At 51.6% G+C, this 24,445-nt stretch overlaps 1 protein-coding gene across 12 annotated transcripts in view; it reads right to left on the reverse strand.

Moving 5' to 3' along the window:
- Window positions 1–24,445, reverse strand: part of SCRIB (scribble planar cell polarity protein) — a 103,223-nt gene that overhangs the window by 53,758 nt on the left and 25,020 nt on the right. For 10 of the 12 annotated variants that reach the window (XM_071581870.1, XM_071581866.1, XM_071581867.1 and 7 more), the window contains exons 5-16: window positions 24,019–24,075; window positions 20,306–20,369; window positions 18,717–18,791; window positions 18,487–18,631; window positions 18,023–18,141; window positions 17,039–17,238; window positions 15,403–15,569; window positions 13,784–13,908; window positions 12,513–12,638; window positions 11,411–11,626; window positions 10,633–10,950; window positions 7,077–7,139 (exon numbers count right to left, since the gene is read on the reverse strand). In XM_071581870.1, coding sequence (XP_071437971.1) covers window positions 7,077–7,139; window positions 10,633–10,950; window positions 11,411–11,626; window positions 12,513–12,638; window positions 13,784–13,908; window positions 15,403–15,569; window positions 17,039–17,238; window positions 18,023–18,141; window positions 18,487–18,631; window positions 18,717–18,791; window positions 20,306–20,369; window positions 24,019–24,075 — 1,675 coding nt within the window. The remainder of the gene's footprint in view (window positions 1–7,076; window positions 7,140–10,632; window positions 10,951–11,410; window positions 11,627–12,512; window positions 12,639–13,783; window positions 13,909–15,402; window positions 15,570–17,038; window positions 17,239–18,022; window positions 18,142–18,486; window positions 18,632–18,716; window positions 18,792–20,305; window positions 20,370–24,018; window positions 24,076–24,445) is intronic. The other 2 variants (XM_071581872.1, XM_071581868.1) reach the window with 1 other exon arrangement.

The following is a 24,445-nucleotide window of genomic DNA, read 5'->3' on the forward strand; positions in this document are numbered from 1 at the left end:
GCTGCCCAGGGAGGTGGAGCATTCACTGCCCCTGGTGTCCAAGAAACGCCTGGATGTGGCATTTCATGCTCTGGTCTATTGACAAGGTGGGGATTGGTTGGACTCCATGGTCTTGGAGGTGTTTTCCAACCTAAATGATTCTGGGATTGTGTTCACCTTGGGTGCACAAAGCTGGGACACAGATGAGCAGGAGCTGGAGGCACTGACTCACCAGGAAAGATGAGAAGAGCTAAATCTGGCTGGCTTTGGTCAGCAACAGCTCATGGGGACAAGGGGACAGGCTGAAAATATCGGTGAGCAAAGGGGATGTGGGACATTGCTGAGTGACTGCTGAGACCTAAATTAACCTGGACAGTGGAAAAGGAGAGCAAAGGGAAGAGCTGCCCTGGCAGCAGAGCAGCTGCTGGACACGGGCTGGAGGTTCCCTGGCTCTGATGTTATTCCTTCCTCCATTCCAATGGGTTTAGTTCCCAAGGGAACAGGTACTTGGAGGGCAGAGATGGTGGGCACAGAGCAGAGGGTTGAGCACTTCAATGCCCTCTCACTGAACACCTCCACAAACCAGCAAAAACCAGAGACCCCCAAAAAGAGACCTCTGACAGCAGCACCAGGAGTGGATGGGACAGGGGACCTGCCACAGCACAGCACTGGGAACAGATGGGACAAGGGACCTGCCACTGCCTCACTGGTGACAGGAGCACACAGGACAAGGGACCTGCCACTGCCCCAGTGGTGACAGGAGCACTGGGAACACACAGGACAAGGGATCTGCCACTGTCCCAGTGGTGACAGGAACACACAGGACAAGGGACATGCCACTGCCCCAGTGGTGACAGGAACACACAGGACAAGGGACCTGCCACTGCCCCAGTGGTGACAGGAACACTGGGAACAAATGGGACAGGTGTCCCAGTGGTGACAGGAGCACTGGGAGCAGATGGGACAGGGACCTGCCACTGCCTCAGTGGTGACAGGAACACACAGGACAAGGGACCTGCCACTGCCCCAGTGGTGACAGGAGCACTGGGAACAGATGGGACAGGGGACCTGCCACACTCAGGGCTCTGCTCCTGCACATCTCCTCCCAGGGAGACTCCAGAACAGTGACTACATTTCCCAAAGGGAGAAGGAAGCAAGGATGTCTTTTAAAAACATGAACTATGGTGACATTTGAAGCATAAACAAAACCAGAGGTGAGGTTCCTTCAGATAATCTTGATATGCATCTCTATGGCCCTGGCTATGCAGCTATCAAGGAGAGGAATCAGATATTATATATCAATATCCACATCTACATGTGTGTCTATAGAAAGGCATGATCTCATCTTGGTGTAAGAAAGAAATGTTTGCAGTGAGAACAATCCTTCAGTGTGATAAACTCCCCAGGGAGGTGCTGAGTCCTTCTCCTGGGCAGTTTCCAGATGCCAACGGTTGGGGTGCCAATATCCTCACAAAGGCTACACAAAACCTTGGGCCTTTTGAGGTCCCCTCCATCTGGGCTGGTTTATGATTCCAGGGTTAGTTAATTCATTAATGAACTCCAGAAACAGGGACTCAGGAAGCTGGTACTTCCCCCCTTATCACCACGGGCAGAGGGAAGAGGATCCTGCAAGAATCTGGGCTGCCAAAACTACAGAATGCAGCAGGACAGGATCCCTCTGGAAATTAAAACACTCAACTGCTTAAAAAGAAGCAAAATCAGCACTGACCAAAAGCCACTGAGCCTCAAACTGTTCCAGAAGTGGAAACAGGACAAAAATCTATCCCTTGATTCAGCTGGAATGGATGACACTGGAACACATTCTCCTTCCTTTCTTTAGCAGCAAGGAATTTTTATTCCTGTTCTTACTGATCCTTTCTGTGTGGTGAAATCCTTGGAAGAGTCATTCATTTTGCACCATTCCAACAGAAAATTCCACTGGAAAATCCTCTCAGCCCAGTAATCTCAGACTGTTCTAAAGGTCTAATTTGGCTATCTAATACACAAGACTGCAAAGACTGGGGACTTTACAATTCTCCTAAAATCCAAGGGCAGGTCACACAGGAGGAGAGTTTGTCCAAGGAACAGTGGGATTTATGGAAAACTCTTGCACTAAACGTGGCATCACTTTCTTTAAAACATATAAAAGACACATCTCTAAGTACATCTTGTCTGGAGGCCAAACCAGACCCTGAGTGGCACAGGAAAAAATGCTAAAGGTATAACAAAGGCACAAATAAAAAAGGGGGATAAAGAAAACTCCCACCCATGAAGAGGAACAGCCACATTTGAAATGGAGAAACAATTATGGAATTTAGTGAACTAAAGTCTGAATAAACTCTGTCATGTTGGCCACAGTCACCAAACCTGAGTTCAAGTAGATCAGGCAAAAGAAAAGGCAGCCAGAAAGGCAGGGAATGGAAATCCTTCTTCCTAGAGAACACCAGAACTGGGTTTCTCTAATGTAGCAAAAGGAACCTGGAAAGGAGTTGGGACTGATAAAACTACCCCAAGGACAAGCAGACAATGGGTCAGGCAGCAGGGAAGAGATTGCACAAGATAAAATACAATGAAAACAATGAACTAACAAATGAAAAGTTCTGCTTGAAAGTTTTCTAATCGTTCCAGAAGCCAAAGTCTGGAGAAATTTTGGGTTTCTGCCCAGAGGAGAAACTTATGAGTGTGCACATGTCACATAACAGGAGGAAACAACCTGTATTTAATAAAAAGTGTGATTAAGAAACAGTTCATAGTGTCTGACCACCAGTGGTGGTAGGAAACTTGTCCTCAGGACTTCTTCCCAATCCTCTGGGTTTACCTGCATTGCAAACTCACCTTTGCTATTCCCCAGTTGAGCACAGCCCTTTTTTGGGGGGCTAAATTGTATCTTCCAGAAACACCAACCCATCCCAGTTTGGGCTCATTCTAGTGCCTGGATCCAAGCTGGGCATTGATTTCCAACAGAAAGTCTAGGAAGTTTCTCAGAGTTACTTTTCTCCTCCACTGACACAGTCAGAACACGTTGCTGCAAACAAGGACTAGTTTAAGGCAGGTAAATGCTTCAGCCCTGGTAATTTCTACACTGGTTATTTTAATGTCTGAATTTTGTACATAACCCTGGTCAGCAAAGCCTCACAGCTGTTACACAGAGGGTGTTTGCCCAGTTCAGAAGGGAAAATCAGATTCTCTGTGGATTGTTTTGTTTAAACGTGGAGTTTTCTCTCTTTCTGCCAATCACTCCTCTGCTGCTTTCTGCTCCTTCTCTCTGTGAATGTCAACAAGATGATTGAGTGACAGAGCAGACCCAGATGGTCCTGTCCCACTCTTGGAGCAGGGAAAGGAAACTCTGCAGGTTGGTCTACATTTGTGTAAGAAATCATTCCTCAGGTTTGCTCCTTAGGGAAGCTCCAGATCAGACAGAATTCACAGTGATGGATGATGATGAACAAGCAGCAATGACACAACTCATCAATCTCTATCACTTTGTGGGTGACTCGTGTCCAAACTGTGCCTTAAGAGGCCCAAACATGGAGCTGTGTTTCTACAGGAGATCATGATCCCACCTCCAAACCAGAGGGTCACAACACTGGCCCAGGTTGTGGCTGTCCCATCCCTGGAAGTGTCCAAGAACAGGTTGAATGGGGCTTGGAGCAACCTGGTCCAATGGAAGGTGTCCAAGGGGTCTCAGGGGGTGGGACTGGGTGACATTTAAAAGGTCCCTTCCAACTCAAACCATTCTATGATTCCACAGAGAACACCAAGGGCCCTTTAGGACCTTAGCAGGCAAAGGTCACAAAAACACTCCAATGGCAATAAATTAGAAGCCAGACAAATAAAAACAGAAAATATGGCACATTTTGCCTTGGTCAATGGGGAATTTTGGTGGTTTTAAAAAGTAAATGAGACAAACAAGAGCATTGCATGTTTTTCTAACATCAAAAGGACTCTGTTCTATCATAACTCACACAAGCCAGCTGAGCAAACACAGGTGAGGAGACCTATCCTGTATTAAACAAGAGGTTTACAGCTGTGCTGTCACATCTGCCACTGGCAAAGACTAACCTGGTGCCAGGCCTGAGGCTGGCATTCCAAGAAAACTGGTAACATTCCTGAGCAGTTTCCACAGGATGAGACTTCTTCAAGGAGAAAACTTGACTCCTTCCTGTGGACCAACAGGATGTGACACCTGAACAGCAGCAGCAGCAAAGAAATGTTTAGCCTGGAGAAGAGGAGGCTCAGAGGTGACCTCAGCACTGTCTAGAACTGCCTGAAGGGAAGTTCTGGCCAGGTGAGGGTTGGTCTCTTTTCCCAGGCACTCAGCAATAGGACAAGGGGGCACGATGGGCTCAAGCTCTGCCAGGGGAAATTGAAGTTGGAGAGCAGAGAGAAATTCTTTGGAGAGAGAGTGCTCAGGCATTGGAATGGGCTGCCCAGAGAGGGGGTGGATTCCCCATCCCTGGAGGTTTTTAACCTGAGCTTGGCCGTGGCACTGAGTGCCATGATCTGGTAAAGGGACTGGAGTTGGACCAAGGGTTGGGCTTGATGATCTGGGAGGTCTTTTCCAACCCAATCCATTCTATGATTCTATGAAAACCCAGGAGCTCTGACCACCTTCACTCCTTCCCAGAGAGGGAATTGGCAGCTATCCCTGTCCAGGCAGCCCAGGACAGAGGGACACACAACAGCTATTTTTTAACACAACAGAGCCCAGGTCCAACCTCACACTGGCAAACAGCCACTCCATATGCTGCTTTTCTCCTCCCAAAGCCTCCCTACATCTCAGTACAGCCACTTCTGCAGGGCAGATGGGGATGGAGACAAACACTGGGAATGAGCCATTCTAGGAATCCAGACATCCACCTTGGATATCACACATTTTAACAAAATGAGTCTTCCACTGCAGCAGAGCCCCAGTGGTACCAACAGCTACAGGAGCTCTGGGCACACCAGCACCAGGTTCCCACACCCCAGTGCTGGGTGCTGGCAGAATTTGGGCACATGTCTCCAGCTCTGCTCTGGCAAGAACTGTCTCTGGCTCAGAATTATGGTTTAGGCTTAAGGAACACACAGTCTGTAGTTCCTTCTCTCTAAAAGCTGCATTAAATTATACAAGGAATGTGACAGCACCATCGTGGACTTAAACTGTGGTGCTCAAGGGTACCAGGATCTCTGCTCTGCAGGGGTCTTGCTCAGTTCCAGCAGCTCACTGGTTCTTGTCAAGGACATGGAATGATCCCTGGAAACATGAGGCAGATGTGATGCAGAGTGTTCAAGGCCAGGCTGGATGGAGTTTGGAGCAACTTGGTTGAGCAAAAGGTTCCTGTCTGAGCACTCCCCAAGGCTGTAGGACAATCAAATGTCCCAAATCAACATCCCAAAGCTGGTCTGCTCTGGGGTGACTTCCACCATCAACCTGGGGGATTTTGAGCTTACTGGTCCTTGGGAGCTGCAGGACCACCTTCCTCCTCACAGAGAGGGAACAGATCCACACAAAGCAGACTGTGCTGAGGGGACACCAGAGCAAACCTGGGGGCTCCAACCAGCCACACCGAGGGATCACAGAATCATTTAGGTGGGAAAAGACTTCCAAGACCATCTAGTGCAATCTGTGACCAATCACAACCTTCTCAACTAGACCAAAGCACTGAGTGCCTCGTCCAGTTGTTTATTGAACACCTCCAGGGATGGTGAACACCTCCAGGGAAGGAGTTCTAGGCCTTTGCATCAGGTGCAGGTGGAGCAGGAGCCAAGGAAGAGGTGGGTGGACTGTGTCTGATACAAGACTGAAGTTCCTGGGACACAGCACCCCATGGAGCAGGAAAACTCTTCAAATGGAGCAGGATGTCCAAGAGCTAGAGAGAAGAGCTGGGGGGAGAGGAAGGATCAGGAAGCACTGGGTTATGCTCAGCTTTAAGCTGAGTGACAGAAGATTATCCAAGAGAAATGTGAGATTAGCTCAGTTGGTTAAAACTTGGTTGTAACAATGCCAAGGTCATGGGTTCAATCCCCTGTGTGGGCCATTGACTGAGGAGTTGGACTCGATGATCCTTGTGGGTCCCTTCCAACCCAGAACAGTCTGCGAGTCTGTGATCTTGTGACATGTTAATGTGGTTTTCAGAGGTCTAGAGATGGAGGAAGATGGAGAAATCTTCAGGACCCACTAAAAGGGGACCACACCTCAGCCAGATCATGTTCTGACTGAGTGGAAAGGATTCATCACCTCCCTGCTGCCAGAAAGTCTTATCCAAAACCAAGGAAAGTCTCCCTTCTACACCTGACAAAGTCAAGTTTTTGGAGACTCCCAGGCCAGCACTCTCAGGTAACACAGAGATCTGGTGCCCCTGTACCCAGCAGCACTGACACAGGCTCTGCTTCCATCAGCTCCTTGGCAACCTGCCTGCAGAAAGCCACTGACCCCACTGAGCAGGCACTGACAACCTGGAGACAAATCTAGGAAGGTTCATCACTGGGATGAGCCAAGGCAGCCAGACACGAGACTTTAACCCCTGGCACAGACACCATCCCCATGCCAGAGGCTTTGTGTCACCCTGGTGCCACCTGCCACTTTCTGACACCCCAAGGTGCTGTATGTGAAGCCTTGAGGGGGTTCTGGAGGTGCTGATTTGGACATGAACAAATCATTGTCTCCAGTCCACCTTCCTCAGGCAGTGGCAGAGTGTCCTGAGTGAGATCCTTCTCCCTCTCCTGAAGGGTCCCACTCAGCACTTGGTTGATTCCTGAGGTCTCTGCTCCTCCAGGGTTACCTTCACTTTCCAAAATATCCATTTATTTAATTCCACTTCTCCCTCAGCACACAGCAAATAGAAAGCAAACCTTACCCCTCAGCCCCTTTGGTTTATTACATCCCTTCCATCTCACTCCTGCTCTGCAGCAGCCACTCTCACCTCAGGGATGGGAAAGGAGGGAAAGGGGAAAGCAGGGAGGAAACAATCATCATGTTTGTGATCAGCCAGGTCCAGAAGCCACTTGACCCAGAGAGCTCAGAGTTCCCCCTACAACAACGGGTGAGGCTGGGAAGCAAATCAAGCAGACTGGATGATTTTTGGCAGAGAGAGAACAGTGGGAGTGGTACAGACCTCTTCCTCCTCAATGCGAGCAGGTTCAATCAGCAGATTATTGGCTTGATCAAACGACACCCCCTGTTAGGACAGGAACCAGCAAAGAGGCATGCGGATTAGTGGAGCATCGACCAAACCCACCACCACGACCACCACCACCACCACCCAACACACGCACGGCACCGCCAGCAGCCTGAGCATGCCGTGCCCGGGCTGGGCCTGGCACAGGGACACTCCTGATAGCCACAGTTTGGAGCTGGGCTTGGCATGGGGCACTCCTGATATCCAGTTTGGTGCTGACCCTGCTCACGGAGTCACTCCTGACCTCCCTTCACAGTTCTGGAGCTGGGCCTGGCACAGGGACACTCCTCATATCCACAGTTTGGAGGTGAGCCTGGCACAGGGACATTCCTGATATCCAGTTTGGAGTTGAGCCTGGCACAGGGAGACTCCTGATAGCCACAGTTTGGAGCTGAGCCTGGCACAGGGACACTCCTGATAGCCACAGTTTGGAGCTGAGCCTGGCACAGGGACACTCCTGATAGCCACAGTTTGGAGCCGGGCCCGGCACGGGGACACTCCTGATATCCACAGTTTGGAGTTGAGCCTGGCACAGGGAGACTCCTGATACCCAGTCTGGAGCTGGGCTTGGCATGGGGGCACTCCTGATATCCACAGTCTGGAGCTGACCCTGCTCACGGAGTCACTCCTGACCTCCCTTCACAGTTCAGGAGCTGGGCCTGGCACAGGGGCACTCCTCATATCCACAGTCTGGAGCTGACCCCATTCATGGAGCCACTCCTGACCTTCCTCCACCGTTCTGGAGTTGAGCCCAGCACGGGGGCACTCCTGATATCCACAGTCTGGAGCTGGGCCTGGCACAGGGGCACTCCTGATATCCACAGTTTGGAGCTGAGCCCACTCATGGAGTCACTTCTGATATCCACAGTTCTGGAGCTGACTCTGCTCATGGAGAGTCGCTCCTGACCTGCACAGTTTGGAGCTGAGCCCAATCATGGAGTCGCTCCTGACCTCCACAGTTTGGAGCTGAGCCTGGCACAGGGGCACTCCTGACCTCCACAGCTCCAGAGCTAACCCCACTCATGAAGTTACTCCTGACTTCCACAGCTCCAGAGCTGAGCCTGGCATGGGGACACTCATGACCTGCACACTTTGGAGCTGAGCCCAGCACAGGGGCACTCCTGATATCCACAGTTCTGGAGCTGAACCCACTCACAAATTCACTCCTGACCTCCCTTCACAGTTTGGAGCTGAGCCCAGCACAGGGGCACTCCTGACCTCCACAGTTCTGGAGCTGAACCTGCTAATGGAGAGTCACTGCTGACCTCCACAGTTTGGAGCTGACTCCACTCATGGAGTCACTCCTGACCTCCACAGTTCTGGAGCTGAACCCACTCATGGAGTCACTCCTGACCTCCACAGTTCTGGAGCTCAGCCCAGCACAGGGGCACTCCTGGTCCTCCACAGTTCTGGAGCTGAACCTGCTAATGGAGAGTCACTGTTGACCTCCACAGTTTGGAGCTGACTCCACTCATGGAGTCACTCCTGACCCTCCACAGTTTGGAGCTGAGCCCACTCATGGAGTCACTCCTGACCTTCCTCCACAGTTCCAAGTTGAGCCTGGCACGGGGGCACTCCTGACCTCTCTCTAGAGTTCTGGAGCTGAGTCCACTCATGGAGTCACTCCTGGCCACCACAGCACCTGAGCATCCCCCACAGCTCCTGGGCAGCCCCCACTCCTGCCCACCACCTCAGCAGTGCCAGGGCTGCTTCTGGGCTGCCAGAATGCTGAGTGCCAGCGTGCTCCCACCCAGGGGCACCCCTAAAATCAGGTTCTGTCCATGATGGGGCCCCAAGGCCATGACCCCTGAGCTGACCACCATCAGCTGACCTCAGTCAGGTGACCTCCTTCCAGGAAGGAGGAAGAATTAAACACAGGAGAAAGCACTGAGGGGCCTGTGGTGCCACCAGTTGCTACACAACAAAAAGCAATCCCAAACCCAACTGCACCAGTCCCTTTCTCTGGTGAAACACTGCATCCTGTCAGGCACCCAGGATGCTGCTCCCAAGGGCAGGATTTCTTTTGGAAATCAACTGTCTTGGCAACAGAACCCTCTGGTTTAAGGATTCAGCCTCCTGCACAGCCTGTCCTGCCTCCTTCTTCAATGCACAGATCACCTCTTAGCAGAGCCTCTCCTGCAGAGGGGTGGTGCTCTCCACTCCTGGAATACAGCTCAGGAGGCAGCTGATAAATACCTTCATGGAGCAGGTAACCAACCCATTCCCATGGAAAGGAGACCTGATCCCCAGGCAGAAAGCTTAGCTAATAACCAAGGTGGTTTCTGACAGGTACAGCACACCTGGACAGGCCTCATGGGCTCTGCCAGTGCCTCAGTGACTCCTCAGCCGCCAGTCCCTGGCTAAAAGAACCTTTGTGGGTGAGGGGATTCCCAAGCATAGCAGATCTTGGATGAAGGGGACTCAGGATGGCTTCACACATTCCTAGAAGCAGCACCAACTCCTTTTTCTTCTGAGGAACTTCACCAACAACAGGAAAACAGCACAACTGACCCCTAAGGGAGCACAGTCTGAGCTGCATCAGCTCAGACAGAGCAGGGCAAACATACACAGAGGGAAAGGCTCCAAGGCAAAGTGAGGATCAGGACTTTCCCCTGGTCAATCTGAGCTCCAGTGGGGGTGATTCCAGCAGTCTGGAGCACGTGCAGTTACAGCAGGAACAGGTTTTACTCCAGCAGCTTCTGTGTTTGGAGACCCACATCTCACCCGTGAGATTTGTTGGTGTCAGACTAAGATAGAGACTCAGCCACATCCTAATCCCTGACTGACAAATACACCCCAAAATCTTCACACCAGCTCTGGGGAGAACTGCTCCAACCTCATGCAGTGTCCCTCATCCATGTTTATTCCACTGTGAGGAACTTCCCCAAGCAGGAACCTCTGTGTGTCTCTAATGAAACGTGGTGGTTCAGCTGAGCAGAGCCAAGGACCTCCTATCTCATAAGCCCCAGTATAACCAGTAAGGCCCATCATGGCCTTCTGGCAAAGATCCAGAGCACAAGCTTCCCAAAATCCCAACACAGCCTGCATCAGGCTGCATCCAGATGGGCACACAGGAAACATCGTGGCAGCAAGACAAGTGTTGGTGGCCTGAACATCAGTCTGAGATTGGATCCACCCAGGGATAAAGCTCATCCTGCTGTGAACGAGGAGCAACAACCAGCAAGCAAGGAGGCAGCTGGAAGGAATGGCAGAACCCATCAGTGATGGGGACAGAAAACTGTCCCTGCAGCACAGGGAATATCACACAGAACAGGGAGGGTGCAAGGACCTGGATACAGAGAAGGAGTCAGACACAACAACATGGCACAGCTCTTGAACAACCCTACGAGCTCCACAATGACCTTCAGTTCTCCCACCCTCAGCACAACCCCAAGAGCTGGAGCCTCTTGCCAGCAGTTTCTTCATCAGCCTGGCTGGCAGGTCAAAGGAGCAGAGGGCAGGTCTGCACCTCTCTGACTTTCCCCCTTCTTACCTTCACAGATGGCTGAGCAGACAAAGCTCCATTCTTCCTGTCATCCTCATTCCATGCTTCCTCCTCATCCTCGGGCTCTGTGTTGTTATTGCAGCCTCCCAACTCCTCTTCCTCTTTGGGGACCCCATCGCTGTTCAGGCCCTGCAGAAGTGCCACCACTGCCTCTGGCTTGGGCAGTTTGGTGATCTTAAAGTGTTTCTTGTAATGGGGAGTGTCCTTGCGGATAAGCCTCTGCTTCTCCACGGGGAACGGTCGCTCTTCATCTTCATCCTCATCCTCACTCCGTACCAGTGTGTCCTCAGCAAAGTGTACAGTGGGCTGTGATGGCAAAGCCCCAGACAGGCCATGAGCCTCAGGTAACAGATGTGTGGCAGCGCAGACCCTGCTGGCCATGTGTCCCCCCTCCCAGACCAAGCAGAGCCAGTTTCTCTCCTTGTGTGCTCAGGAAACACGCAGAAAACACATTACCATTTCACCATCCTTGTCTTTTTCCATATCCACTCTTTTCCCCAGACATGCTCCTCAAACCTGCCACTGGCACTCCCACTTTCCCATGCTCCCTGCTTGACTCCCACACTGTCCATCTCAGTCTCTCATGGATCCAGTTCCCACAGGCTGCCTCAACCTCAGCCTGCACTGCCTTCCACAGCCTGGATCTGTCTCCAGTGATGCCCATACCCCATATCCATTTACCTGTACATCCATTTCCCACTTTCTCTGAAACTTCCACATCCTTCCACTTTTTCTCATGACCCTGCTGCAGTTTCCAGGCTCTTACCTCATTGTATTCCACTTCCACATCTTCCTCCTCCTGGCCAGCAGCTTCCTTATGCTCCTCTTCCGCTCTGGGCTTTGTCTCCTTCTCCAGTTGCCACCCATCAGGCCCGTTGGGCCAGCCCCTGTTCCCCTCCTCTGCCCTGCAGTCTGCAGAGGCCGTGCTGGTGGACACGTGGGAGTCCTCGCTGCGATTTGAGGTGGCACTCAGCCTCTTCTCCTGAGAAAAGACTTGGGATGGTCAGAATGGAACTCAGAGCAGCAGTTGGAGCCGTGTGGTGTGACTGGTGTGAGGTGGGAACGATCCAGAACCAACAGAACCAGCTTTGCCTCAGGCTGCCCATGGATTCCCCTACTGAGCCTCCTCCATATCACCTGAGTCCACCTTGTTCCACCTCCTGTGTAGGTGTTTATTCTCAGTATCCCACCAGGGATCCCAGCAAGGTGCCTCCTCCCAGTGCTGCATTCCCATCATTCTTTACTGGGAATATCAGAGTCTTCCCTGGAGGTTTTCAAACTGAGCTTGGCCATGGCACTGAGTGCCATGATCTGGTAAAGGGACTGGAGTTGGACCAAGGGTTGGACTTGATGATCTCGGAGGGCTTTTGCAACCCAATCCATTCTGTGGTTCTATGGATGTGGCACTGAGTGAGAATCCAACCCTACTGTGATCACCAGCCCAGGGCACAAAGTGGGGTTGGATCAAGGGTTGGACTTGATGATCTCGGAGGTCTTTTCCAACCCAATCCATTCTATGATTCTATCATTCTCTTCCTCTCCCTGTGCTATGACAAAAGTGGTACCTTCACATGCAGTTCCCCTTACAGTTCTCTCTCTCCTGGTCCCATCTACTCCTCTAACTGGCTCCTCCTGACACCACAAGGCAGATTCCCAACCCTTAGAATCCAAAAAAATTGATTCTCAGACCCTCCCAATCTTTCCCAAAAGTCAGTCCTTTCTGCCTTCCCATGTAAGTTCTTAGTGGAAGGTGCCCCTGCCCATGGCAAGGGGCAGAATTGGACAGTCTGTGAGGTCCCTTCCAACCCAAACCACTCCACAATTCCATGTTTTCTATGGTTATCCACTGCCCAGTGACCAGCACTCACTTCTGACTTCGGAGAGTTCAGGTCTGCATCAGCCTTCGCTGCGTTCACCTCGTTGCGCCGAACTTCAATCACCTTCTTCATCACCTTCAGCTCGCTGGGGTGAGGGGTGGCTCGACGCTGCAGGCCCTGCCGAAGGGAAACCCTCAGGAAAGGCCTTCCAGCACATGCCAGGCCTCTGGAATGAAGCCCTGCAGGTCACTAACACCTTTAGCAGAGAGCCAGAGCCATGGCCAGACAGGACTGACACATCCCACTGCAGGATCTGCTCCAAGCCCCACACAGCCTGAGCTGGGAAGAGGGAAGGATGGAGGCAGGGAACACTCAGCTCTCTGGACATCATCTTGCTCTCCATCTGATAGGGGGATTGGGAGGAATGATGGAGATGGGAAGTTTTAAATGGTGCTTCAGGCTTAGTAAATGCGAAACTGTCGACACAGAGATCCCAAGACAACACAGGTGGGAAATCTTGGGATATCCTCCTAATCCCTCTGGAGTTACTTATAACAATTCTGCTAAGGTTGAAAGCACCAGAATTGGTGTAGCTTAGTGAGTTCCATCCCAGGAAAGAGTCAGGAAAATTTGCACTCTAAAATTAGTAACAACATTAAAAACAATCAACCCCCCCCCCAAAATTCCCAATGCCAGCAGCACACACTTGCTGCCAGGACAGATGCAAACACCACTCAACAGAAGGATTCAGATCTCAAGAATGGCTTTCCACAAGATAAAAAGGGGAAAAAAAAGTCCTGCAGGAGGCTGAAACCCCCAGAGCACTTGCTGAAAACAAACTTTTATCCTGCCCTTTGCATCTGCACTGAAAGCACAATCATCTCCTGCAGGTTTTGAGGCTGCCTCCAGTGTTCAGTATTTTCCTAACAGGATTCCCAGCAGCACAGGCTGTGTTGTCTCTGTGCTTTGAGGTAGAGGATGGCCTGGGTTTGGCTGGGCAGCTCTTCCCCATGACAGGGCTCAGATAAAACCCCACCATGACAGTGCTCTGTCAGGATTTCTGGACATCCCCAGTGCTCCCAGTGTCACAGCTGCATTGGGACAGCCTCAAAATGAGACCCTGCACCATGGCACCCAGGGAATTCCTTTCCTTTCACTCCTGCTTGGCTCCTCAGGGCACCAAATGCCCTTCAGACTGTGAGAATCTCACACAGACCCATAGCAGTGTCACAGGGTGGAATATGAACACCACAGTGGGCTCCCTTAGCTTGATTGTGCCTGTGTTCCCACAAGGAGCCAACAAGCCTCCAGGGACTTCTTACTCGTCTCTCAGCTCCAGACTCCTCCTCATCATCTCCTTTGGGTTCATCCAGGAACTGGATCACACTGACTCTGTTTAAGTTGGTGTCTGTCCAGCTCTCGTCCACGCTGTTCTGCAGGAGGTTCTCTGGGGGGAGAGAGAGGGAACACAGTGGGAGCTCCTTTCAGAAGGAGGAGGGTTGTAGGCTTGGATGGAAGCCAGTTCTCATCCCATTAGGGCACTTCTGTCGTATCTGACCAATAACCCCCTGCAGCGCTCCAGGCTGGGCACAGAGTGGCTGGAGAGTAGCCAGGGGGAAAGGGACCTGGGGGTACTCATTGACAGGAGACTGAACAGGAGCCAACAATGTGCCCAGGTGGCCAAGAAGGCCAATGGGATCCTGGCCTGGATCCAAACTAGCGTGGCCAGCAGGCCCAGGGCAGTGACCCTTCCCCTGGACTCTGCCTTGGGGAGGCCACACCTTGAGTGTTGTGTTCAGTTCTGGGCCCCTCAGTTCAGGAAAGAGATTGAGGGGCTGGAGAGGGGCCAGAGAAGAGCAACGAGGCTGGAGAAGGGACTGGAGGTGGCACTGAGTGTCCTCTTAAACACCTCCAGGGACAGAGAATCCAACATGTCTTGATCCAACCCCACTGTGATCACCAGCCCAGGGCACAGAGTGCCAGAGTGATCACAGTGGGGTTGGATCAAGGGTTGGATTTGATAATCTGAGGTCTCTTCCAACCCAACTGAGAAGAGCAACGAGGCTGGAGAAGGGACTGGAGCACAAGTGCTGTGGGGAGAGGCTGAGGGAGCTGGGGGTGTTTAGCCTGGAGAAGAGGAGGCTCAGAGGTGACCTCAGCACTGTCTGGAACTGCCTGAAAGGGTGCTGTACCCAGGTGGGGGGTTGGTCTCTTCTCTCAGGCAGTAGGACAAGAGGGCACGGGCTTAAGCTCTGCCAGGGGAGGTTTAGGTTGGATATCAGGAAGAATTTCTTTACAGAGAGAGTGGTCAGGCATTAGAATTGCCTGCCCAGGGACAGGGTGGATTCTCCAACCCTGGAGGTTTTTAAGGTGACACTGGATGTGGCACTGAGTGCCATGATCTAGCAATCAAAGTGGGGTTGGATTAAGGATTGGACTTGATCTCAGAGGTCTCTTCCAACCCAACTGATTCTATGATTCTATGGCATCTGTGGCCTTGAGTACAAAGGCTGTGGCCTCCAGCTCCTGTCACCTTCTGTACATCTTCTGCCAGACCTACAGCAGCCTCCTCAAAAGGGCCCGAAGGTTCAGCTCTAACACTCCTTCCTCAATAAGGAAAAAAGTAGGATTAAGGCAGGAATCAGCAGTATTGACACAAGAATATTATGGTGATAAGACAATAGATCATTAACTGCTCAGTCAGTAGATCAAAGGAGAACAGTCAGAGACAAGGCTGCAGCTTCCTTATCACCTGGCAGAGAAGCAAGTCCTCAGTTTTTACAATCTCTGCCTGGGAAAAGTGTCCCAGCTGTTCAGGAGGATGGATCTTCTACAGGAATCACAGCAAGGGACAGTCCAATCCAGAAGAGAGGAAGGTTCAAGGCCTCACTCCCCTGGAGCACACAGCTCTGCAGCCACTGCTTGTGACACAGACTCTTACCCAGGCTGGGAGAGGGTTGCTGAGGGAGCAGGTAGCAAGTGAGAACCTTCTCTCCTGTCTTTTCATCATCCTCAGTCTGGAATTTCAACATGGGCTGGGACTGGTTTTCTGCCAGCCACAGAGCTTTCAGGTTAAGGTTTGTCAAAGCAAAGGGCAAGTTCTGCAGCCTGCAAAAAAGAACAACTGCTGGTAAAACTTACCTGATCAGAAGGGAACTCACCTCAGCTCCAGGAGAGGGACAGAGCCATGCTGCTGTGGATCCCTCACTCCTGCACCACTAAAGCAGCTGATCTGTGCTGCCCATGGCTCTGCCATGGCCATGGACTGGGCTCCAGAAACCCACCCTCACCAACACTTAGCTGAGCACCACTCCCATCAGAACTCAGCTCAACAGGTTAAAACTTGGTAGTAATAATGCCAAGGTCATGAGTTCAATCCCCTGTGTGGGCATTGACTTAAGAGTTGGACTCGATGATCCTTGTGGGTCCTTCCAGCTCAGAATAGTCTGGGATTCTGTGTGACCTTAAGACAACTGTGAAATGAGGGGTTTAAAGGCAGAAAAACAATACTTTCACAGCCCAGTGTACAGAGGGTGCCCTAGAGAACCTCTGGTCAGCTTCCAGCTGCTCCCAAAAATATCAGCCCCAGCAAACAGAACCACAGCCCAAACCTGCAGAACTCAGAACAGCTCCAGGGTATCTGCACACCATGAATGAGGCTTTGGCACTGACCACCTGGAAACTCCCAAAAAAGCACAGAATCTGCAGGAAGGAAGCCAGTGACCAGGGAATTCCCCTGATCTTTATTTCACATGTGACAAAATGCCCTCACACTTCTGTGTTATCTCCACCCAGTGTTCAGGTGACACAAGGAAGGGTTTCCCAGGCAAAGGCTGAGCCAGTCTGGGCTTCTCCACCGTGCAGATCCCAGGATGCACTCACAGATCCAGCATTCTCCCTCAGTGGTAGTTTTGGCTTTAGTTTTAGCTGGGCCTTAATTCAACAGGCTCAGAGAATCCACATAGATTAGGAGAGACAGGTATCACCTGACTTAAGTAACCAAAGAAATATTTCATACCAGATGATGCAAACTTAAGATATAAATACAGTAGAGAAGAGCAACAAGGCTGGAAGGGACTGGAGCACAAGTGCTGTGGGGAGAGGCTGAGGGAGCTGGGGGTGTTTAGCCTGGAGAAGAGGAGGCTCAGAGGTGACCTCAGCACTGTCTGGAACTCCCTGAAGGGAAGTTCTGGCCAGCTGGGGGTTGGTCTCTTCTCCCAGGCACTCAGCAATAGGACAAGGGGGCACGATGGGCTCAAGCTCTGCCAGGGGAAATTGAAGTTGGAGAGCAGAAAAAACTTCTTTGCAGAGAGAGTGCTCAGGCATTGGAATGGGCTGCCCAGAGAGGGGGTGGATTCCCCATCCCTGGAGGTTTTTAAGGTGAGCTTGGCCATGGCACTGAGTGCCATGATCTGGTAAAGGGCCTGGAGTTGGCCCAAGGGTTGGACTTGATGATCTTGGAGGTCTTTTCCAACGCAATCAATTCTATGTCTCTGTATTGGGTAGGTGGCATTTTTTCAGCTCAGCCCAAGCCAGCAGCCTGTCCAGGAACAGCCCTGCCAGCCTGTGCTGCTCACCTGTTCCCAGCCACATCCAGGACGTGCAGCTCGGTTGTGTTGGCCAGCTCGGGGGGCAGCAGTGCCAGGCGGTTGTCGCGCAGGGACAGCACGTTGAGGTTGGCACAGCCCCCGATCTCCGCTGGCAGCGACGTCAGACGGTTCCGGTCCACGTTCAGGTTCGTCAGCTTGGCCAGTTTGCCCAAGGACTTGGGCAAGGCCTGGGAAGGAGCCAAGTCAGTGGTTGCAAGAGGAAAAAGCAACAGAATTAAGGTAAAAGGCACAAAGGCCTCTGGAAATGGAGCCTGCAGAAACTTCACGGAGTAACATTAATAGAGCTCTTTTATGAAGTTAAAATAAGTTGCATTAAGACTGCAAGCAATATGCACAACTTCTTGCTTGTGTTTGTGCTGAAGTGGAGAGAGGAAGAATTTAAGGTAATTTGCTTGCCTTTATTTACCTTAGGTAATTTAACTGGAGGCTTTTTCGGGGCTGTTCTGCAACATGTTGAGTCCAATTCATAAAGGATCTGAAACAATTGGATTCCCTGCACATGCAGTGAGTAATAATGAGGAACTAAAGCTGAGGTGGTTGTTGTTCCTCTGATGGGACATTTATGTGTGAAGTGGTGAATGTGCTGCAGACAATGGGTTGTCTCTTAGTCCTCTGTCTAACTGGAGGGGAAAAAACATTTACTCTCATGTGATAGGCTGGGTATTTTTGGTGCATAAAAAGCTGGGGTTCCTTCTAGAGCTGTGTGGGCTTTGGGACTGGCAAACCCAGCACTACAGTTATCCCAAAGAATTTTTCAGAGGGGAAAAAAAATCAGTCAGAGAAAGCAACTTTCACCAGTCTTCTCAAGACCCTGTGAGTTTGGTGATGCTCTATTTGGAGCAGCTGCAGCACACTCAGGAATCAGCTCAGAGGACAGAAGAAGGGGAGCAATCCCTGGCAGGTGGCTACAGGGAACAGCATGAGAAGGGCAGGTGGTTGCTGTGCACTCACCGTCAGCATGTTCTCGGTCAGGATGAGCTCTGACAGATTTTCACAGTCCCCAATTGACTCTGTCACATCTGTCAGACGGTTCTGGTCCACCTTGAGGATGGAGAGCTGCTTCAGCTGACCTGGCCAGGGCAACAAGTTAGGTGTGAGCTGTGACAAGGGGAAGGATGCTGTTCTACACTCACCTGGCCATGATCCCATAATGGATCATGTAATCCAGCAGCACAGGCTCTGCCTTTCCTCCCACCAGGTCTGTTCACAGGCCTCACCCACACCTGATGCAGAAGCAGCACCTGAACTCTCCTGGAGAGTTCTGCTCACTTGTATCACCCACTGCTTCTCAAAAGGACTGTGCCCATGCCCACAAACCTCTAATTCCCTGCCACACACAGTCCTGCCCGAAGCTCCCCCAGGAACATTGCCCAGGCAATGAACTCCTGCAGCACTCCCCATCCCACAACACTCACCAATCCCATCTGGAATGCATTCCAGCAGGTTCTGTGACAGCAGCAAGTCCGTCAGTGCCACCAGCCCACTGACCTCGTTGGGCAGCTGCTCCAGTTTGTTCTCTGACACATCCAGACAGACCAGGCGGCGGAGATTGCCCAGCTCCTGGATCAGAGAGGGGACATCACAGCTCCAGGGAGCAGCTGGGTCAGGGGCAAAGAGGTGGACAAGGCCCTGAACAGACACTCACCGGAGGCAGAGCCGAGAGCTGGTTCCGGTCCAGCCAAAGCTCACGCAGGTTTGGGAGAGCACCCAGAGTGTCAGGCTGTAAAGGGAGAGGACAGTGATGGCATCAGCCCCTTCCACAGGGAGAAGCTGCTTGAGGACACTACAAACACACCACACTGTGCAAAGCAAGGCACTCTGCTGGTTCTCACACCTTCCAAGATGATCCACTGTATGATTTATTACAGGATAGCAGCACATGTGTCTGGAAATGTCCAGGATGGCCCCCACTGGCTGCAGGAGGTCCAGCAGGAAATATGGAAGGCAACAGTAGAACTGTCTGGGAGCAGGCAAGGCAAGACTAAACCTTGAGAACAAGTCTGATGGGGAGCAGCTGAGGGAGCTGGGGAGGCCCAGCCTGGAGAAAAGAAGCCTCAGTGGGGACCTTCTCACTCTCTCCCACTCCCTGACAGGAGGATGAAGCCAGGTGGGTCGGGCTCTGCTCCAAGGGAACAAGTGACAGGGCAAGAGGAAACACCCTGAAGCTGTGCCAGGGGAGGGTCAGGTTGGGTATTGGGGAAATTTCTACTGCAAAGGGCTGTCCAGCCCCGGCACAGGCTGCCCAGAACAGGGGTGGAGTCCCCATCCCTGTGGGAATCTAACGGTCCTGTGGATGTGGCACCTGGGGACATGGGTCAGTGGTGGCCTTGGCAGTGCTGGACGAGTGATTGGGCTCCGTGGTCTCAGAGTTCTTTTCCAACCGAAATGATTCCATGATTCTAGTCGGTTGGAAAGTCTGGCCTTACAGAAGAAATGGGTCCTCCTCCTCTCAGACATGGAAACGAACACTTGGGTATCACTGCCCAACTCAGTGTGACCCAGCAGCACCATCAGCCACGGCAGACACATTTTCATCCCCCAAAAACCTCCCCACTGATCAGCATTTGGGTTTGGAGCTCCTGCTCCACTGGAATGTGGCTCATTTGAGAGACACCTGTTCTCACAGGTGAGCTCAGCCTCTGCACAAACCCTTTTTCCTCCCAGTTTCTGTGGGTTTCTGCCATTCCAGGAACAGCTTAATCCACAGCTGCAAAGTTACAAAATGTCACTGGGTGTCCCTGAATGCCCAGACAAGCTGCATTTTGAGACTGTGCCCTGGCTCTCCACAGAGACACTCCCCACACTGGACTGCCCCTCCTGCCAGGGACAACACAGAATAACCCAGCTCTTCACAGGGCAGAAATCAAATCAGAAAGGAGAAATGCAGGAAGCTGGATGAGAAGAAAAACAGCTGGGGGCAGTGCAGGAGAGAGGAGAAGGGAAGCAGCAGAGAGTCTCTTCAGAAAGGAAAGATCCTTGGCAGCCAGACAGGAAGAATTACCATCCCAGAGCTTGGAAAGGGCAGAGCAGGCTGTGAGTGAGGCCAGCAGGGAGCAAGACACAAGGGCTGACACATGAAGAGAACATTAATCTGGGACGTGCTGGGCAAAGCAGAATCTTCCCAAACAACCCGCAGGTCTCTTCCTTTACATTTCAGGTGAAAACCCACCTGTTTGCACTGTGGGTCTGCCCCTGCCAACCACCCACAATCCCTCCCCACCAGCCCTCACCTACCAGGACTTCCAGGTCATTGCCACCGAGATCCAACTGCTCTAACTTGACAAGGAAGGAGAGTGAACTGCAAGGCACAGGGGGCAGAGAAGGGAGAGAGAGAAAACAGGAAATCAAGAGTGGAAGGTTAAAATCTGGGACACACATCACACAAATCACATGATCTCTAATAACCCCTACAGCAGGTGGGGCAATCCTGACCTTTCTCACGGTCCCTCTGAGCCCAGCAGGTTTAGGGAGCTGGTACCTTCCTCTCTGCCCCAATGAGTTGAGTTCAGAGGCACCACCAGTCCCACAGCAGCCAGTTCCACTGACACCAGTTTGCTTTCTCCCCCTCCCACCATAAAATACTCTTTGAGCAAAACCATAAGAGGTGATCAAACACACCTTGACAACGCTGCCCATTTCTGCAGCAAGGACAGGGACCTGGGCATGGACTGACAGGTAACAGGAGGGACTAAGCAGAGGACAAGACATGTTTTGGGGGGCAAGGGGAGCACAGCTGCAGGGACAGGGAGGAATGACAAATTCAACAGCCTCAGCTTCCCCATGCTGCTGAAGAGGAAGGGAGGACAACAGTGGCACGATGTCTCAGGTGTCACGACATACAGACAAGAAGCTGACTATGAAGACACTGCACAGGACCCACAGCCACACCCCGAGCACCCCACACATCACACCTGGGGAAGGACAAGGCCTGTAGTCCCACAAACCCAGGGGTGGGTTGTCCTGACATGGCCCAGGTGTTCCTGTGTCCTCATTAATGAGTCTGACCCACCAGCTCCAAATCCACCTCCCCAAAAGGGGGTTGAGCCCCTCACTGAGTTCCAGGGCCAAGCTGCCAGCCCAGCCCTGTCCATTCCCCAGCAGGGAACAGCTTTATTCTTTTACTAAGGAACTGTCCTAAAACAGAAATCCTCTCATTTCTCTGGAAACAGCTCCACCCATCAACACCACCCAAACCAAGGCTGCAAGAAAAGGGAACTGTCTTGACTGGACCAGGTGTAAAAACAATTGGACTATGCTAGAAAAGCAAGTTCCTACCTCATGCAGTGGTGGATTTTGAGACATTACATTAACTCCAGCAAAGGTTTATCAACAGAATCATCCAAAGGATCCTGTTGCACAGCACTCACTCACCACAACTGTACATGGATTCTTAGTCCTCTAAAGGTGACACGGCCCTGACTGTCCCTTTGCACCTTCACAGCCTCAATTCCCAAAGCAGGGACAAGCAAGCTGTGGAATCCAGCCCTCAGCATGTACCACCCTCCACCATTCCATGAGAACACAGCACTGAGAGCTGCCCTTCCCAAGTCACTGACTGTGCCCCATCTGTGTGGGAGAGATGAGGAGTGATCACTAGCTGTACAAGCTGAATTGTTTCAGAACTAAGTTGATAGCAGAAGACTGACCAGTGAAATGGAATTTTGGAAAGTAAAGGTCACTGCAAGCTGGATCTTTCAAGGAGCTGAACAAATCCAACAAAACCCAAAAGCACACTGATGGGTTATGTCATCCCAAGTTCTCAGCCCATCTACCCACTGGGCTCAGAAACCTTGAAAACAAAGCACCAGCCATTTGGGTAAGTCATTCTCCTCCTTGACAAGGTCACCTGGACTCATTTAGAGTCATTCTTGGACATGACATGCAGCTTCAGGCCCAGGCAGAGAACCTGACAGCACCACTGACATCACTTTGGGTGTCAACTGTGCCCTCATGTCTGACTGACAGATCTGATCAGAAGTGCCTTGGCCTTCAAGATTCATTTTCCACTTTTGGAAGTCATCCCAAAATAGAATTTGGGGAACTGGGGAAAGATGAAAAGAAGCTGGAATTGCACCGCAGAATGAGTATTAAGCCTGGAATGAACTTCCAGTGAAAAACCCCAAAACCTCCTAGCACTGTACAAGTATCCTGGTGGACAGCACCCTGATCTACAACAGGGCAACATGGGAGCACTGGGCTGGAGAGATTTCCACAGAAACCCACGGGGTTTGGTCACAGACTGCATTCTCACACTCCAGACACTTGCTGGTTCTGAGACGGAAAAGCCATTGGGAGCATCTTCAGTGCAGTTTGAAAGCCGAACTGTTCACAGACATGGTGTGAGCCAGCAGTGGGACCTGCCTGGATAAACACACAGTAGTCACAGGTCTACAGAGCAGCGGGGCCCAACACCAGGACCCAAACTCCTCCTGCTTTCTTGTTCTCAGCCTGGAGTAAGTGCTCAAGGTCAGGCTGGATGGGGTTTGGAGCAACCTGATCTAGTGGAAAGGTGTACCTGCCTCTGGAACATGATGAGCTTTAAAGTGCCTTCCAACCTAAACCACCCTGGGATTCTGTGATAAGGAACTCTGGCTCTTGTTTTCTCCCCTGTGGTGATATTTTACACGGGACTATCTCAGCTGGCACCTTCCTATCACCTTTCTGTGACAGCATCACTGCTGAAAAGTTCTGTGCAGGAAAGATCTGGTGACTCTGGCACCAGAGACAAGGAGATTGTGTGATTCTGGCATGTGCTTCTATGTGGTGTAACCACCAGATGTGAGGCCTGGGAGCTGGACAGGGCAGGCCCTTTCAGCTCCTTTCAGAAGGGTCTTGTTCTCTGGGTCAAAGTTACAAGCAGGTACAACTCGTGTCACAGGTCCTGAAGGGAAATAACCTTGGAAAGAGCACAAGGCTGAGGCAAAGCAGCATCTCTGAGGAAGGCACAGCCATCACAGCACTCAGACTAAAGCCCCAAATGCCTGAGCAGGACCATCAGCTGCCTCCCTTTCCCTGTCCCTCAAATAAGTCAGAGGAGCAAGGGGAAAAAATAGCAGCAGGTGAACTGAATTCCCAACAGGAACAGGAAGAGAGCCCTGAGGACAGGTGACAACAGCTGTGTGTGTCACACCTTCACCGAGGAGTTTGTGTGGCCCAAAAAACTCTGCTGTTCAAAAAGGAGTCAGGCAGAACCCCTACCAACAGATATCCAAGGAAAGCTGGGGGAATCATCAGTGGGATGGATAAGCAAGCAGGAAACAAGCTGACAGAGCTGATGGAGGGCAGAAAACTGAACAAACGACTCTTGTGGCTCCAAGCAGGTATTCATGATGGATTGGTTAGTTTTCCATGTCCATCTACCTGAGAGCATCACCTGCACCAGCCAGGTCTCCTACCAGGAACTCATCCCTGTCCCTAACTCCAAAACATTGAACAACACTTACCTCTTCTCCCTTGCTGGCTTATGTTTTTGGCAGTTATCCCACCCGGAACAACCAGAAGGGACACCCCAAAAAAGAGATGCCAGAAGCAAAAGGTTCTGTATCCTGCTGAACCTCACTGTGCACAGAGCTCCTCCTACACCCACATCCCTACAGCTTTCTGCCTTTTTCCAAAAGAATCCATGGTCTGCTCCACCCCTCCAGGAAAAATGGTTCTCACTATTTCCAGCAGCTTTTTTTGGGGAACCCTGTGTGTTCCAAATCAATCCTGACACAGAGGGTGAGTACAGGATCTGAAGGTCCCTCCCTGCTCTCCAACTCTGCACCATCCTCTCTCTTCTCTCCCCAATTTACTGAAATCCAGCAAGATGCAGCCAATTTATGCCCAGCCTGAGCCCTCCCAAGCCAAGTGCCAGAGCCTGCACTAGTCCCTGAGGAATCAGTGCCTAAGGAAGCAGGAAGAACAATCAGGCAGGAGCCTCCTGCAACCCCCAGACAGACACTCACGTGGGGAGAGTCTTTAGCAGGTTCTCACGTAGCTCCAAAGTCACCAGGTTTGCCAAACTGCAAGAGAAAAGGGAGCAAGAAAAGCCAGGTTCACTGGACAGGGCTTCAGGGACACAAGGAGCTGCTCATCTCCACTCTCTTGGGGCCACCCCTTATGTCCTGCACAATGCATGAGTGTGCACACGTGGATGGAGATGGGGGAACAAAAACAAGGAGGGTGGAAATGGCTTTGATGGAAGTGAGTGCTTGCTGCAGCCACAGGGAACAACACTGTGCCCACACTCAGGACAAGGAACACGCTGTCACGACGTGTCACAACACACTGTCTGCCCAGAAAGGTAAAATCCCTCAAGTGTGAAAAGGCAAATCCCATGGCAAGGGCACTGCACCCCATGGGAAAAGCCCCACGGGGCCATTTTCCAGCAGC

This window comes from Pithys albifrons, unplaced genomic scaffold (assembly GCF_047495875.1).
Source record: "Pithys albifrons albifrons isolate INPA30051 unplaced genomic scaffold, PitAlb_v1 scaffold_45, whole genome shotgun sequence".
NCBI classification, from domain to species: domain Eukaryota; kingdom Metazoa; phylum Chordata; class Aves; order Passeriformes; family Thamnophilidae; genus Pithys; species Pithys albifrons.